This window comes from Saccopteryx leptura, chromosome 12, assembly GCF_036850995.1.
Source record: "Saccopteryx leptura isolate mSacLep1 chromosome 12, mSacLep1_pri_phased_curated, whole genome shotgun sequence".
Taxonomy (NCBI): domain Eukaryota; kingdom Metazoa; phylum Chordata; class Mammalia; order Chiroptera; family Emballonuridae; genus Saccopteryx; species Saccopteryx leptura.
This window is the reverse complement of record NC_089514.1, coordinates 46024474-46041176: the sequence shown is the minus strand read 5'-3', so window position 1 is coordinate 46041176 and position 16703 is coordinate 46024474. Positions and strand designations below refer to the sequence as shown.

At 39.4% G+C, this 16703-nt stretch overlaps 1 protein-coding gene across 3 annotated transcripts in view; it reads left to right on the top strand.

Moving 5' to 3' along the window:
- The window catches only part of MAGI2 (membrane associated guanylate kinase, WW and PDZ domain containing 2), a 1711587-nt gene that overhangs the window by 1302221 nt on the left and 392663 nt on the right, over nt 1–16703 (top strand). For all 3 annotated transcript variants that reach the window (XM_066354483.1, XM_066354482.1, XM_066354484.1), the window contains one exon: nt 14383–14504. In XM_066354483.1, the coding sequence (XP_066210580.1) occupies nt 14383–14504 (122 nt within the window). The remainder of the gene's footprint in view (nt 1–14382; nt 14505–16703) is intronic.

Genomic DNA, 16703 nt, shown 5'->3' with positions numbered 1-16703 from the left:
ATAGGAAACCCTAAAGTCTCAGTCAAAAAGCTACTGGACCTGATAAATGAATTCAGCAAAGTGGCAGGATATAAAATCAATACTCAGAAATCAGAGGCATTTTTATACATCAACAATGAACAGTCAGAAAGAGAAATTAAGGAAACAATCCCCTTCACAATTACAACCAAAAAAATAAAGTACCTAGGAATAAACTTAACCAAGGAGACTAAAGACTTGTACTGAGAAAATTACAAAGCATTGATAAAAGAAATCAAGGAAGATACAAACAAGTGGAAGCATATACCGTGCTCATGGCTAGGAAGAATAAACATCATTAAAATGTCTATATTACCCAAAGCAATCTATAAGTTCAATGCAATACCAATTAAAATATCAATGACATACTTCAAAGATATAGAATACATATTCCAAAAATTTATATGGAACCAAAAGAGAACACGAATAGCCGCAGCAATCTTAAAAAAGAAGAATAAAGTGGGAGGTATCACACTCCCTGATATCAAGTTATACTACAAGGCCATTGTACTCAAAACAGCCTGGTACTGGCATAAGAACAGGCATATAGATCAATGGAACAGAACAGAGAACCCAGAAATAAACCCATAGTTCTATGGACAACTGATATTTGACAAAGGAGGCAAGGAAATACAATGGAGTAAAGACAGCCTCTTTAACAAATGGTGTTGGGAAAACTGGACAGCTACCTGCAAAAAAATGAAACTAGATCACCAGCTTACACCACTCACAAAAATAAACTCAAAATGGATAAAAGACTTAAATGTAGGCCGTGAAACCATAAGCATCTTAGAAGAAAACATAGGCAGTAAACTCTCAGACATCTCTCGGAGCAATATATTTGCTGATTTATCTCCATGGGGAAGTGAAATAAAAGACAGGATAAACAAATGGGACTATATCAAACTAAAAAGCTTTTTCACAGCTAAAGACAACAAGAACAGAATAAAAAGACAAACTACACAATGGGAGAACATATTTGACAATACGTCTGATAAGGGGTTAATAACCAAAATTTATAAAGAACTCGTAAATCTCAACACCAGGAAGACAAACAATCCAATCCAAAAATGGGCAAAAGAGATGAATAGACACTTCTCCAAAGAGGACATACAGATGGCCAACAGGCATATGAAAAAATGCTCAACATCACTAATCATTAGAGAAATGCAAATTAAAACCACAATGAGATATCACCTCACACCAGTCAGAATGGCGCTCATCAACAAAACAACACAGAATAAGTGCTGGCGAGGATGTGGAGAAAAGGGAACCCTCCTGCACTGCTGGTGGGAATGCAGACTGGTGCAGCCTCTGTGGAAAACAGTATGGAGATTCCTCAAAAAACTGGATATCGAACTGCCTTTTGACCCAGCTATCCCACTTTTAGGAATATACCCCAAGGACACCATAGAACGGCTCCAAAAGGAGAAATGCACCCCCATGTTTGTGGCAGCATTGTTCACAATAGCGAAGATCTGGAAACAACCCAAGTGTCCGTCAGAGGACGAGTGGATTAAAAAGCTTTGGTACATATATACTATGGAGTACTACTCAGCCATAAGAAATGATGACATCGGATCCTTTACAATAACATGGATGGACCTTGATAACATTATACGGAGTGAAATAAGTAAATCAGAAAAAAAAACTAAAAACTACATGAATCCATACATAGAAGGGACATAAAAATGAGACTCAGAGACATGAACAAGAATGTGATGGCAACAGGGGTGGGGGGAGGGGGGATGGGGTGAAGAAGGAGAGAGGGTTTGGGGGAGGGGAGGGGCACAAAGAAAACCAGATAGAAGGTGACAGAAGACAATTTAACTTTGGGGGAGGGGTATACAGCACAATCAAATGTCAAAATAATCTAGAGATGTTTTCTCTCAACATATATACCCTGATTTATCAATGTCACTGCATTAAATTTAATAAATAAATTAAAAAAATAAATAGATAAATAGATAAATAAATAAGCAAATAAATAAATAAAATTGTCAAGAAAAAATACTCTGTTCTGTGGCTGACAAGGTTGAATGGATCTACTACAGACAAAACTAAGAATACTAGTTTTGCATTTAGCCTAGAAAAAACTCATCATTAGAAGTTTGGTTTCTGAAAGCTTTTTAAGCACCAGGTGTTGAGTCTGTCATCATGTAAAGATCTTAGTTCCAATTTCCACTGAGCACAATACTCACAAATAAATGACCACCAAGTCCCCTCATTTCATTCTTATATCACTATCTTCAGTTTTATTAGGCATCAAAAACAAAAAACAAAACAAAGACATGAATATATTTTCAGATAGATAAGTAGATGGGAATGATTTTCTTTTTCCTACAATATTACTTAGTAATTTAGCTTGGAGCATTGACTTAATATGTAAATACTCAGTAACTGTTAGTCAACCCAGAAAAATAATAGTCACCATCTCTTAAGCACTTGGTATGTAGTAGTCATTTTACATATCTAATTTAATCTTCATCACAATGCTTTACATTACATGCTATTATACGTGTTTTACAGACAGAGAAACTTAATTTTAGAGAAGCCAGGCCATCAAGCTAGTAAGTGGTAGCAATAGAATTACAGCCCAAAATAGTAATTAAGAGATTTTATGCTGTTTGTATTTAAATTATACTTGACTCCCAGACTCTAAATATAAAAATAATGTTAAAATCAACTTAAATTTATGCAGTGCTTTATTTTGCACAGTTCCACATATTATATTTGCACACTGTTCAAACAGTCCTCTGAGTTGAGTGAAGTGTAGATGTACAGATGAGGCAGTTGCAGTTCAGAGATACGGGGGGATTTCAGAGGCTGTGTGTGGCAGACTCCTGAGATATAGCTGACACACTAATGCCGCTTTGGTCTCAGAAGTGGGAGAGAATGACATCTCAGACTCACCCTAAGTGGCCTTCACTTTGATGAAACCCAAGAGGGACACATGAGATCGAGGGTGCCAGAGAGCACAGGTGACTCCCCTGCCTGTGCTCGTCCGCATGGCCTAATCCACCACTGACAGGTGACTTCTATGTGTGTCATGGCACAGTTCCCACAAGCACTTGAGGTTCTGCTGTGTCAGCATAAAAGGATGTCTTGCTAAGAAAGTACTCTGTTTTCATTTCTTACTGTATCACCAGGCCTCGACAAGACCACATGTCCTCCTCTTCAAGGCTTGAGACAAGACATATACAGTTGTGTTATTGACTACCCCATGCTCACTCACATACAACTTTAAACTTATTCATAATATTAGTGCAGAATCATCTTATCATTATTATAATTGCCAAAGGCATGGCCCTGGTTCAACTTCCAGAGTTGGCAAGGGCAGAATACAAGAAAATTAGAGTTTGGACAAGCCCAAAGAGGTGAAAGGCAACCCATGAAGGGGGCCTTTCTGTCCGGAAAACTACATCAAGGTCTCTCAGCTACTCATTCAAGCTCTTGTTACCATTACATTTCTGTCCTTCTACAAAATGCAAAGCATCTCCCACACCTAGGTTCTCTTGTGAAACATGGTCAGTCCCTATTTCTATGTACATAATCATTGGGTTCTTTAAAAAAAGCATTTAACAATCAAAACAATGCACTGTATTTTCATTTTTATCTCTTCAGAAAATCAGCAGGTAATTTACAATGATGTGAAAGTTTCCAGTTCTACAATGAACACTGATGAAAAGAAATTGAGAATCACCTGCCCAAGCATATTACAAATTAGCAAACATGTGCTTGTGTATATAAGTAGGATCACTTGAAAAGTAAGTGTGTATTTGTATCAGAACCACATAAACCAGAGTTGTTGGGTTTAGCACTAGTGAATTTGAACTGGATTTGATTCATGCTTCTGCGCTTTATTGTGGGATCCTGCAAAAACCTGTTTACCCTCTCTAAGGAGCAGACGAAGTAAAAGCATGAAACTTGTTTAGCGGAGGCACATAGCACTTGCTCGATGAACATCAGTTCCCATCCCTACCATCCACCATTCCCTTTATTCTCTCCTGTATTTATAAGGCTGCCATTCATTCTTCAGTTTCTCTCCACAAATTATGGCATCTATTAAGTAGAATTTAAATCTGAACAGCAACTATGTAACTTTAAAGGTTTGAAAAATGGTATGTTCTTCTGAAATATCCAGTGTTGCACCTTACATCTTCTTAATGTAGAGATTTAGAATAGAAAATACAAACTCAGCCAAGGTAGGGCCTAAATCCACCAACCTTGCATATGTATTATGGAAAGGAACAAAAAAGTTATCTGAAAATACAACCCCATTACATTTTAATGAAATTATCATCTCTCCCAGTGATTTTCAACCTTTTTCATCTCACAGCACACATAAAGTAATTACTAAAATTCTGTAGCAGACCAAAAAATGTTTTTTGTGATCTGACAAAAAAATAGGTTTTATTTTGATTCATTCACACTGGGTGGCTATTGTTGTGTTGGCTGTTGTCATTTTTTATTTAACAATCTAAGGGAAAAGAGTTCAATGTCTCTGACTAAATAGTCAGGCATTGCATGTTTTTAAAAAATCCTTGCAGCACACTGATTGAAAATTGCTGATCTCGTCTGTTTGAAGCGTTGCTCTTCCAGCAATGGCATAATTTTAGACAGAGCCTGTTAATTACATAAAACTCTGCAACAATGCTCATCCCTCAAAAACAGCAATGAAGTAACTCATTACCACCTCTCATTGCTCTTCGTCCTGCTGAACCTTGTACGCTATTCCCATCACTTATTTTCCATGACTTCTTTCCCTGGGGCCTTATCCTTTTAGAATGAAAGCCTCAGGCCCCTGGGCCACTTATTAGTAGCAAGGTATTAAAAGGTTCTTGCAGCTTCTAGGTTTCCAGGCCATAGAAAGTCTCTTTTAAGACTCATCTAAAGTATTTTTAAAATTTGGTTTTGTAATTCCACCTGCATTATTTTCTAGCATATAAAAGGGATAGCTATATATTTTATTTCCTCCTGCTCTGGACAATAATATAAACACAGTAGTCTTTTTAAAATCTTACTATCTTTTTAAAATAATAAAATCTTTCAAAAATAATACTTTTAAAAACCTTTTTCTCACTCTGATTGTTGGACTTGGAAACCTGGGGAGTTTAGGTATTATATCGAATTGGAATTATTTTCATGTCTTGTTGACTCAGAATCTGCCACAGTATGGCCCCCAGCCTAGTTCATCTCTCATTAGTGCTCTCTCCCTGACTCCCCCCTTCCTGGATTATCCCTGACGCCAGCGATGTTGTATTCGTGGTTCCTCACTGTTCGAGTGCCCTTGGTGATTCCTTGATTCTCTTTAGAGTCCGACCCTGTATCCGTGGTTGTGTATGTCTGTCATTATAAATGAGTACTATGTATACACAGGTATATGATAGTGAATCATAGTTTTCAGTGTTCTGTGGACTTAGGCTCTATTGTGATTTTACATTTTAACCACTTATAAATAATTTATTAAGAAATAGCAATCTGGTTCAAAATAAATCATAGTATGGGTCAGACTATTCTCACCCCTTCCAGCACAATGTAATGTCTAGTTCTCTGGAAAATGTGATTCTTCATAGTCATGGAATACATCTTATTCAGCCTCATAACCTCAGGTAAAAATAATAATTAGTACATTGTACACAGCCAGCAGGTGATGCTGAAATAATTGAGAGTTCTAGCAAAAACATGTTCTTATATGGTTGCTGTAGTGAAGCTCATCCTTTTCATCAAGAATAAGATCCATCTTCCGGAATAGAGTCTTTCAAAACTATGGTTGTTGACTAGACTAAGTCATAAATGGAGGCAGGGAGACATTAAAATGAAATAAAACCTCACACTACAACTTGGAAGTATCCTTCCAGCCCCACAGCTTTACTCCTCTCCCTGTAGCCTCCTCCTCCCACACACCCACCACCCACAAGCAGCCATACACGTGTATGGATTCACAACCCTATTCTCTGTCTAGCAGAATTGGATCTTCCTGACCACCTTTGTCTCTAGTACTGTCTTCCTAAATGGCCCTTTCTCCATCTGTCAAAATTTATCCTTCCTTCTAGAATCTGCTCAAGTGTCACTTCTTTTGTGAGGCTTTCCCTGAACCATCAGACTAAGTTGTCTTTTCTTCCTTTGGGTGTTCACTTTGTGCCTACAAATTTCTACACTTTTTACCTTGTGTTATATATTTTTCTGGCCATTTGTAGAATGTTCCAGGACTGTTCAGGTTTTAAAACTGAAAGTCCCGTGCCCTAGGAAACCCCTTAGTCCTAGCCTACCTGTGGTGGTCGGTCACCCAACTTGTGTGACTCCCCATTGAAGGGTGAGCCTCCTGGGTGAAGGAGTCATGTCATATTTATCTTTGTGTCCTCACAGCCTAGCACACTGATGAATTAATGAATCTGTATTCGAGACTTACAGGATTTAAGCCATTCAGTCAGGGTTGCAAACTCCAGGAGAAGAGAATTTATTAGCCTTGTCCCTTAGTTCAGAATTATTTTGAAATAATGGAGTCTTTTAGTTTCCCCTAGATAAGATCTATCCTACCTCTAAACTGATAACTCACTACCTTTGCTCAACCTAGAAAAAACAAAAGATTAGAAATACCTTTGATAACAACAACCTCTTCCCATACCCAGTAATAACATTTAGGAGAGACGTTTTATGAAAATAGAGGGGATGGAGAGAAAACAAGATTTTTAAATACATGCTCTGAATTTTTTTAAATGAGTCTATGTAACTTGTAGGTCCTGGGGGCTTCATGAAATCATTGACAGTGCATATTGCTATTTCTGTTAGAAGTGCATATCAACTTTTCCATGTAATTGGTAAATAGCAACGGTTAAGTGGTAAATTCTCTTTATATATAATATACACATAAAATACATATTACAAGTTAATGTCTTAACTAAATAATTGAGTACTACTTACTACTGGGGGAGAGGAGGAGAGAAGCTTATTTATCTGAAAATATAGCTACATTTGGAAAGCTTAGCTTTGTGGGGAGTGGAGGACAGACTTCCTAGCTATGAGAGTTTCAGCACTAGTGTATGGATACTCTTCTCAGTCAGCTGTGGTTCCACCTTTCACCGGGACACCGTGTCCCCAGATGAGACATCACCTTGTCAGGAAAAGCAAGAGAAAGCAACACATGAATGATTCAGTCTTTCCATCCACATTCCCCTCAGGTGTAGTAGGAAACAATGAATGGACACTTATATTGTAGAAAGAAAATTGTCACTTAACTGGTAGAATTGGGAAAAAATCTTTCAAGAGGTGAAATTCAATATTCTGGTTTGTTTGTTTTTTTAATCCTAAAGTAAAATAGATTCAATCTTCTTTGTCATTTATACAGAACCCACATTTTAAAATAAAGCATTTAAAAATATTAGTCATTAGTACTTTTAAAGTTCAGCTTTTCAAAGCACTATAAGGTATATATCGTATTATGTAAAGTCCATTTTATAATTCTTTTTGTTCCTGCTTGATCTCCCCAACCAGACTGCATGTCTGAGTGGCCAGGGCCCTCCCTGCACCCATAACATTGTGCCCACTAAAGAGTATTTGAGAAGCAAGCCACTGATGAATCATGTCAGCATTTATTGTATACTTCACCCAGGCACTGGTCTTAAATGATTTGCTCATTTTAATTTATGTAATATGAACAACAACTTTATGAGGCAGATATTACTTTCATCCCAAACTTACAATAAAAATTCTGAAGTACCAAGAGAATAGCTAATGTGCCCCAGGCCACACGCCCAGGGTACAGTGGGGCTTGGACGTGAGCAGCAGCAACGTGGCTGCAATAACCAAGCTCTTAACAGACTGTCCTGCCTTAGCCCCAGAGGAGCCCCACAGGGTTCTTATCCTCTCTGAGTTTCTCAAGCATGAAGTGGTTTTTACCCCATTTATCTAAACTTAGTATTAGAGAACACTTTATGGAGACTTCTCAAAGCATGTATTAAAATGAATGAAATACAGACAAGGAAAGTACGGTATATGTGTTTGGCTGCTGCTGTAGCTGCGGTCCAGGGGTTCAGAGTGAAGAGGTAATATGCAGACTTTCCTGGCCACCCAGCAGAGGGGCATCAGAATTGAGGTCAAAGAAAATCTAGAGAATTTCTAGCAACCAGGAAATTCACACTCTCAGATTCCATTCAAGAATGATTCTACTTTGAAGAAAAAATTAAAGGGAGGAAAGGAATCCAAATAAATAGATTAAATTTGGGGAAGCCCCCAAAAGAACAAGTTTGCATAGAAAAGATGACATACTGAGCTACAACCCCAAACCTCAAGCCAATCACCCTCTCCCAGTGCTGAATGGCAGCCTCGCTGGTATTCCCACAATTGTCCAGAACATAATGCTTTTCCATATTTCTACTCTAATGCAAAATAGCAGCTGCTCAGCTCCTCACATCTAAATCTTACATCACCAAAGCAGGATGACTTTTTCACTATCACTAGAACATCCTGAAAGATTCTCTGTTTTTGTCCCTGGCTGGTTGGCTCAGTGGTAGAGCATCAACCTAACATGTGGATGCCCTGGGTTTGATTCCCAGTCAGGGCACACAGGAGAAGCAACCATCTGCTTCTTCACCCTTGCCCCTCCCCCTTCTCTTTCTTTCTCTCTCTCTTCTACTCCCACAGCCATGGCTCGATTGGTTCAAGCACAACGGCACCAGGCACTGAGGATGGTTCCATGGAGCCTCCACCTCAGGTGCTAAAAATAGCTTGGTTGTTAGCATGGCCCCAGATAGGCAGAGCATTGGCCCCAGAAGGTGGTTGCCAGGTGGATCCTGGTCAGGGCACATGTCAGAATCTGTCTCTCTATCTCCCCTCCTCTCACTTGAAAAAGAAGAAAAAAGAAAAAAAGGTAGATTCTCTGTCTTGAAGGATTCCATGGGTCTCTACCCAAATGCAAATTGGTTAAATCACATAAACTGGTCCTGAACGTCACATAAATTTAAAGTTCTATCACATACATTTTATGACAGAGTTCAACTGGAAAGCAGTGAGAGCAGTCACCTTTCATGCCTGCTTCCATCTATGCATTTATTTAACAAATATTTATTAGAACTGGCTACCTTATGCCTTGAAAAAATTAGTAAAGCCTCTTTGACCACCATAGAAATATTTTAGTTGTGATACAATGTCCACTTGAAAGTTACTTTCATTTCTCTCTCACGATGACCCAATGATCCATTTCTAAACTGTCAGTGGAAGTCATGATCATAGACAGTGGATACAAAAGGTATCATTCTTGACTATGCACTAAAAGTGCCCCTCCAAAAACCCAAGAGAAGCAAGTTAGAGAACAGCCCAGAATATGAAGGCAACACTGGTCTGTGAGGGTCAGATGATGGCCTTCGTTACCCACAGCAGACCTATTGTGTGTGCCCTGAGGGGCCCAGGATCTACATATGTCCTCCTGTTTTTCCCATTCCCTCCCCACAGTGAAGGAGGTAGCAGTCAAACAGGACATTCACCTGGGACTACCTTTGGCAGCATAATTAACCTAATTAACCAGCTCCAAATATTTCCTTCACTCTGTGCATTGCTGGAACTTCTGATGGCAAGAGCCTCTATTCTGAGGTGAAATAGTGTTTCCTAGTATCCCCAAGGCTGCATACAGAAAAGGACTTCCGCATAAATCTTGTCAGGCTTGAAACTTCTTATCCAACTAACTTTTCACACTTTCTCAGCTCTAACTCAGAGGATTACAACCCTTGCTGCACATTAGAGTTACCTGCAAAGCTTTTTTAAAAATCCCAATGCCTGTTACCACATTCGGAGTATGGCTGGTTGATTTAGGGTGGGTCTGCCTCCAAAACTATGAAGCCCTGCCGCACATAAGATGTTCACGGGTGAAATAGCATCCTTGATTATCATGATTCCCTTTCCATTGTAACGTGGAACTGTCAGTAGTCTTTCCTTTTTGTGAAGGGAAAGGGTGTTGCTGGATATGCCCTCTTCAGAATACGTCTCTTACCCACTTCTCCTTTGACACCTACAGAGTCTGTTAGTAAAACATGACAATGGACTAGATATAATTAAAGAGTTAAGAACTCTTGGTAGCTTCCCTGGTTCCCTGCTCTGTATGAAAGCTATATGAAATAGCTAGTAATTCTCTCACAGCGCCTAAATAATGAAGAGGAGGATGGTATTTTGTCATTCACATTCTTTGTACATATGGTAAAACCCACAAATACTTGCTAAAGAGACCTGTCACTATTCATTTTGGAAGCACAAGAAAGCCAAGGCCTTCTTATTCAACTACAATCACCTTTCTTTGTGATAGTTCTTTTAAAGCTTTGGAGCATTTAGGTTTTAAATGAATGACTTCATTTGTGACAATGTCAATGTTCTGTAGCAATTAGCCCAGGATACTAAAGCCACATACAGCTTCCACTATTTGTGGGATACAAGACATGCAGACAACTTCATTGATACCTTCATTTTTGGCTAAGTCTAAACACTTACTTTGATGGTGAATGGAATATTTTCAGCATTGTGTTCATAAAGCAGGTGGCTACATGTTGACTTTTCCAAGGAAATAATTATGTGCAGGTGGCAAGTTGGAGGAACCTAATAGTATATAAAAATATACCCCAGAAAGTTCTTGTAATGTGTTTTCTGAGGATAAAGTTATGCAAATGGTAAACAATAACCTAGGAAAAAAGAAATAAAATAGATGAGAAATGAGGAAAGCTAATACTTTGCTATACTGCAAAGTTGTTTCTGGGTTTCTCAAAATTACTACTGTATATTCACAAATAAAATTCTTAAAACACACACTCATCATTTAGTTATTTAACAAAAAATTCTTATCTTTCACTCTGTCCAATGCTTAGTACATAAAGATGGACCCTGTACACAGGTGTGCCCAGTCTAAAGAAGGAAATAAAAATAAATCATTGAAGCAAGTAAGATTGCTGTAGCCCTTTAAATTCATTATTGTGAAATTATCATTTAGAATGTGGTACTCTATCAGAGAAACCTCTTGATTGAAGAACTGGAAAGAATGATCTCATTAGACTTAGTAACAGGAATACAATGTCCTTCTGAACCACTGTATTGGGTTTATCTTAAATACTCTGAAGAATACAAATAGTTTCTCTCTCCCATTGAATTAGCAGCTAGAAAGCTCAAAGCTAATTTGCAACGTAACTTCAGTAAACAAGTAGGACCCTGTATTATCAATTTTGTCTATCGATCTTCCACTCAGATTCAAATAACTTCACCATGATTGTATTTACTTTTCATTGTTGTTCTTTAAAAGTGATTCAAATCCTCTTAATGATGAGGCAGGGTTTAAGAAAATAAATTGAGAGCCATGGGAAAGAGCCTAATGCAGGCTGGGACATTGCTGGCTGAGGTTAGGGAAGGACAGGTGGGGAAAGCATCTGATAATAATTACAATAACAGCAGCAGCAATTATTAATAATAGTAATAAAGAATAAGATCTTTTTTGAAGAATAAATTACATATACCTTGAAGAATAAAGATTAACTAAACCTTACAATTGTGAGGTCCTCCCTATGTATCTGTGCTTTGTAATCATTATTTCTCTTATCTTCACAGCAACCCAAGAAGGAGATATTAATGTCTCCATTTTATGGATGAGGATATTGATACTTAGAGAGTTTAGTAATTTGCCCAAGGTGCCACCTGAAATCCAGGCTGTTTTGCTTCAAGCACTGCACCATTGATACCCTGAATCTCGCGTGATAAGAGGCTTTATAGGGTGTTGCTGGTTCAAGTAGCTCCAAGTATGTCCAAAGAAATGGGTGCATATGGTGATGCAGGCAAAGATGGAGGTGCAGAGATAAGTAAGGGCAAAGTAAGGAATAATCTTTCTTTAGATAATAGAAAGATTTTAAGGATTTGTGTAAGAGAAAGTGGAGACCAAGGAAGAGAGGCTTCAAACTGACCCTTCTGAAATAGTGTCGTTGTCTGAGTTGATGGGATGAAGAAGCTTTGACCACTCACATGCCATAGTTCACTACAGACCACAGACCATGGTGACCCCTTGGTATATGAGGACATTACAGTAGCATTTACTCCCAATGAAAACTAACTTTATATAAGACAGATTTACATTGAACCTCATATTGGTGAGTTCCAATAACTAAGAACATTGCTATAAGATAGGGAGAAACTTGACTTGGGGTAGCAAACACACAATGCAATATAGAGATGATGTATTGTAGAATTGTGCACTTGAAACCTATATAATTTTATTAACCAATTTCATCCTCAAAATTTAATAAAAAATTTAAAAACAAAACAGAAAAGAACCCCCATCCTAAACAGCACCCTAGCCTATACCAGAGGCTGTATTAGAGAAAGGCCCTAGTGCTGTTAAAGTCTCTCCCACAAAGCCTTTCATTTGGTCGCCTGATAAGGTGATGATGGTGGTGGCCATGGTGACAACAGCTGTGCTACTTAGTGATTATGTCTCTGCTTAAAACCATGTTGCAGCATTCATTATTTCACTGAATCCTCACAACCACCCCAGGAGGAAGGGAAGAGTATGCTCATATTATAGATAAAGACACTAAGGTTCAGGTTTAATAACTTGCCCAAGCTCACACAGCTAATCAAGTAGTAGAGTTGGGTTTTGAACCCAGGACTAAATGACTCCAGAGGCTGTGTGGCAAGCAGCTACCCAGCCTGTCCCCCATGAGGAAGTAATTAGATATTCCAACTGTCTTACATTTTTGACAACTGCTTTTCTGTCTCACCAGGAATTATCTGATTTGTATTAATATAAAATTGGTTGTTGAGCCTGACCGGGTGGTGGCGCAGTGGATACAGCGTCGGACTGGGATGTGGAAGACCCAGGTTTGAGACCCTGAGCTTGAGCGAGGGCTCATCTGGTTTGAGCAAAAGCTCACCAGCTTGAGCCCAAGGCCGCTGGCTTGAGCAAGGGGTTACTCGGTCTGCTGAAGGCCCGCGGTCAAGGCACGTATGAGAAGGCAATCAATGAACAATTAAGGTGTTGCAATGCGCAATGAAAAACTAATGATTGATGCCTCTCATCTCTCCATTCCTGTCTGTCCCTGTCTATCCCTCTCTCTGACTCTGTCTGTAAAAAAAAAAAAAATTGGTTGTTGAGATTTTGCTTCTTTTACCACCTTTGCTTTCTGACAAGTATAGTTCTAGAAGACATAAAATGAGAGAACTGTGTGTGCACGTGTGTGTGCATACACACACATTAAATATGTGCACACTTGCTATTATGAAATCAAACATTGAAAAGAGAAGGTATGTAGATGGGAGATGCGTTTTAGAGACAGACACGGTCAAATCCCAGTCTTTTCAGTTACTGGGCATGCGATTAGAGTAAGTCATCCAGCCTCTGGTGTGTCAGTCTTAGCACCTTTAGATGGAATAATTAGAATTCCAAGACTGTTGCTTAACTTAAGGAGTTTAAATATAGTAGGCAGCACAGAGCTCAGTATTCAGTAATATTAGTTCATTCTTTTTCTAACCTCTGTCTCTTGTTCATGCTTTCAACCCATAATCTTATTTGTATGTATACAAAGAACCAAAATCAAGGTATATGCCAGACTTCCTGTGGTGCGTTCATGTCGTAGAAAGAGCTCCATGGCACTGCTACTAGACAGGGTCACTGTTTTCCACCGTCTGTGGACGGGCAGCTCTAAATTTCATAGAGGAATTCATTAAACTGTAGGGATACTACAGGGCCTGCTTATTCTATACGCTCTTAGTTTAGCTGATCCACAGTGATCCACTTTATGTCTAATACCTATAAGTCTATCATCTGACTGTGTCGAAAGTAAATAGTCTACTTTTGATTGATCTCAGCCTCAACCATCCTACAGGTATTCTACAGCTTTCAGAACATCCCTGGACGTCTTTCTTTACATATCCCAGCCCTGCAACCAAGGTCTGTCCGACTCTAAGTGTGGACCTTGGTTGCTATAAGAGTAAAATAATCAGTGAATTTACCACACACTAGGAGCTTTGCAAAGCTTAGATGATATTGATCTCTTCAACATTATTTGGTATATATTTCATTTGTTGACCATTTATTTTAATGCACCAAACTCATCTCAGACTAACATAGTAGACCAGAAAGCCAGTGCGCATTCTAGTTCTGGCTGAATCTTGCATAATTTAGATATAACAACATGATAGAGCCACTGAGAACTGCGCTCTTGTCACAGAAGTGCATGTTGCACACAGGCCAGTGCCAGCGGGGGCCTGACTTCAGGCCTGGTGGGCACTTGATGAGAACCAACTGAGGTGGCTCTTAATCACCTGCTCTCTGTAGAGGTGTACACATGTTCTCTTAAATGACTCTGCCCGACTATTACCCTAATTCAAAGTTTTATTTTTCAGCCACATAAATAGAAGAACACAGTTTGAAAACCCTGTCCTGGAAGCAAAAAGGAAGCTACAGCAGCATAACATGCCCCACACGGAACTGGGAAGCAAGCCCCTGCAGGCCCCGGGCTTCCGAGGTTGGTACCTGTCACCGTGCACTGTTTCAAAGGAAAGAATTGTCTCTCAAACTGCCTGCTCTTCCAACATACATGCCTGTAACTTGGGCCATTTCAAATAATAGATGTGCTTTCCGTAAACCCCTCTATTAGCTTTAGCTGGGTGTTTGCTGTTTCTAAACTAATGCATTCAGCAGCCATAGGTTACGCTAAAGCCTCGGGCACTACGTTGTAGGAATTTACAGCACGTTGCCAGGTGGAGACTTATGGGGTTTGACAGTGGGTACTTTAAACTGCAGAGAAACATAGAGAATCCTAAGTTTGTCTTCAAAAGACCAAGCACCAGAGTGAGGCTTGTTCTTCTTTGTGACAGTAGACAGCTCCTCATTGACATTACCTAGGCTCAAATCCGCCCGCCCCCGCGCTGCCCTGGGGAGGTCGTGGAACATGAATGACTTGTATTACCCGCACAACCAGGCCTGGAACCGATGGCCGGTTGGTACGTCCAGGCTGCTTGCTGCACCTGCCGACTCTCAGGAGCACTCAACGGGAGGAGATGCTGCACGAACTTCTCACGCCTTCCCCGGCTCTTACCCATCAGGAAAGCAAGGAGGCTTTGGTAGCGGGGAGGCCTAGATTTGCCTGCTGACCTTCACTCTACAATGCAGCACGATTACCATGAATGTAAAGGTCTCGAGCTGAACTTCCCTCCAATTGTAAATGTTACTTTCTTAAAGGAAATCTAGGTGACAAGATTATATATGTGGTCGTTATTTTTATTTTAAAGAAGTTTTCTCTATTTTTAACAAAGATGTATGTGATGTAGCAATAGACAAAGTAAAAAATATAACTCATTATTTTCTAGTTTGTCAATGACATATCACTGAAAATGTAACAACAGCAAAAGTATCATACAAAATGGTTAGCTAAGTTACCATGTACTGTTTGGGTGTTCCAAATATCAAGTCATAGCAACCACACTGTAACAACTAAAAATATATATTTAAAATATTTGACCGATAGCATTTAAAAAATGTTCATTCTGTTTCCTAGTACAATTATTTCTAAAGCATTTAATATATATTACTAGGAAAATATTTATTACAGCTCATAGCTGCAAAAGCATATTATATAACAAATGCATGGTCAGACCTAAAGGAGTGGATTCAAGTCCTGTTCAGATTATTGAGGTAAATTATTTGAATATGTCCATGAATTGTTATAATATGTATTACCTTTACATTCATAATCATACCTAGAAATATTGGCTTGCCTTCTGCTCACATTTTAGAGCAGGGGTCCCCAAACTTTTTACACAGGGGGCCAGTTCACTGTCCCTCAGACCGTTGGAGGGCCGGACTATAAAAAAAAACTATGAACAAATCCCTATGCACACTGCACATATCTTATTTTAAAGTAAAAAAAACAAAACGGGAACAAATACAATATTTAAAATAAAGAACAAGTAAATTTAAATCAACAAACTGACCAGTATTTCAATGGGAACTATGCTCCTCTCATTAACCACCAATGAAAGAGGTGCCCCTTCCGGAAGTGTGGCGGGGTGGGGGGCGGGAGATAAATGGCCTCAGGGGGCCGCACGCGGCCGGTGGGCTGTAGTTTGGGAACCCCTGTTTTAGAGTATATTAAAACACTATTGGGTCACTAGAAATTCATTTGTCTGGTTATCTGTGTGACATATCATAATATAAGCAAGAGTTAACTCAGTCCCACATCCAGGTACTCTTTCTAAACACTTTAGATGAGTGAACTGGAGGCAACATTCCACGGCTTCTGTCCTGTTTATACAAAATAGTCCATTTCGGTGTCCCAGTCCTCTCCCTGCAGGGTTTTTGCGCAGGACCAGCCGCACACACACATGTACTTCCTACCTGGACACTTAGACCGAGAGGAACGTGCTGAGGTGCCTCTGGATGACTTGGGTTCCCCTGTATCTGAAGGTGCTGATGGCATATTGACTCAGCCCTTTGTAAGCACAAGAAGGGCTACTTTTCTGAATAGAAACATTGACTTGACCAAAAATAATCTCTTCAAATCAAGCCATTCTTCCACCTCTCCTTGGAGGCTGGGACAGCTCTGGGTCTGTGGAAGTACTATGGGCTTTGCTCCTGCCATCACCCCTGCCTGTATTTACTGGAGAAGACCCTACATCACCATGGAGGGGGGCTCAGTTCTTGACTTGCCTTGTAGGAGAACGTA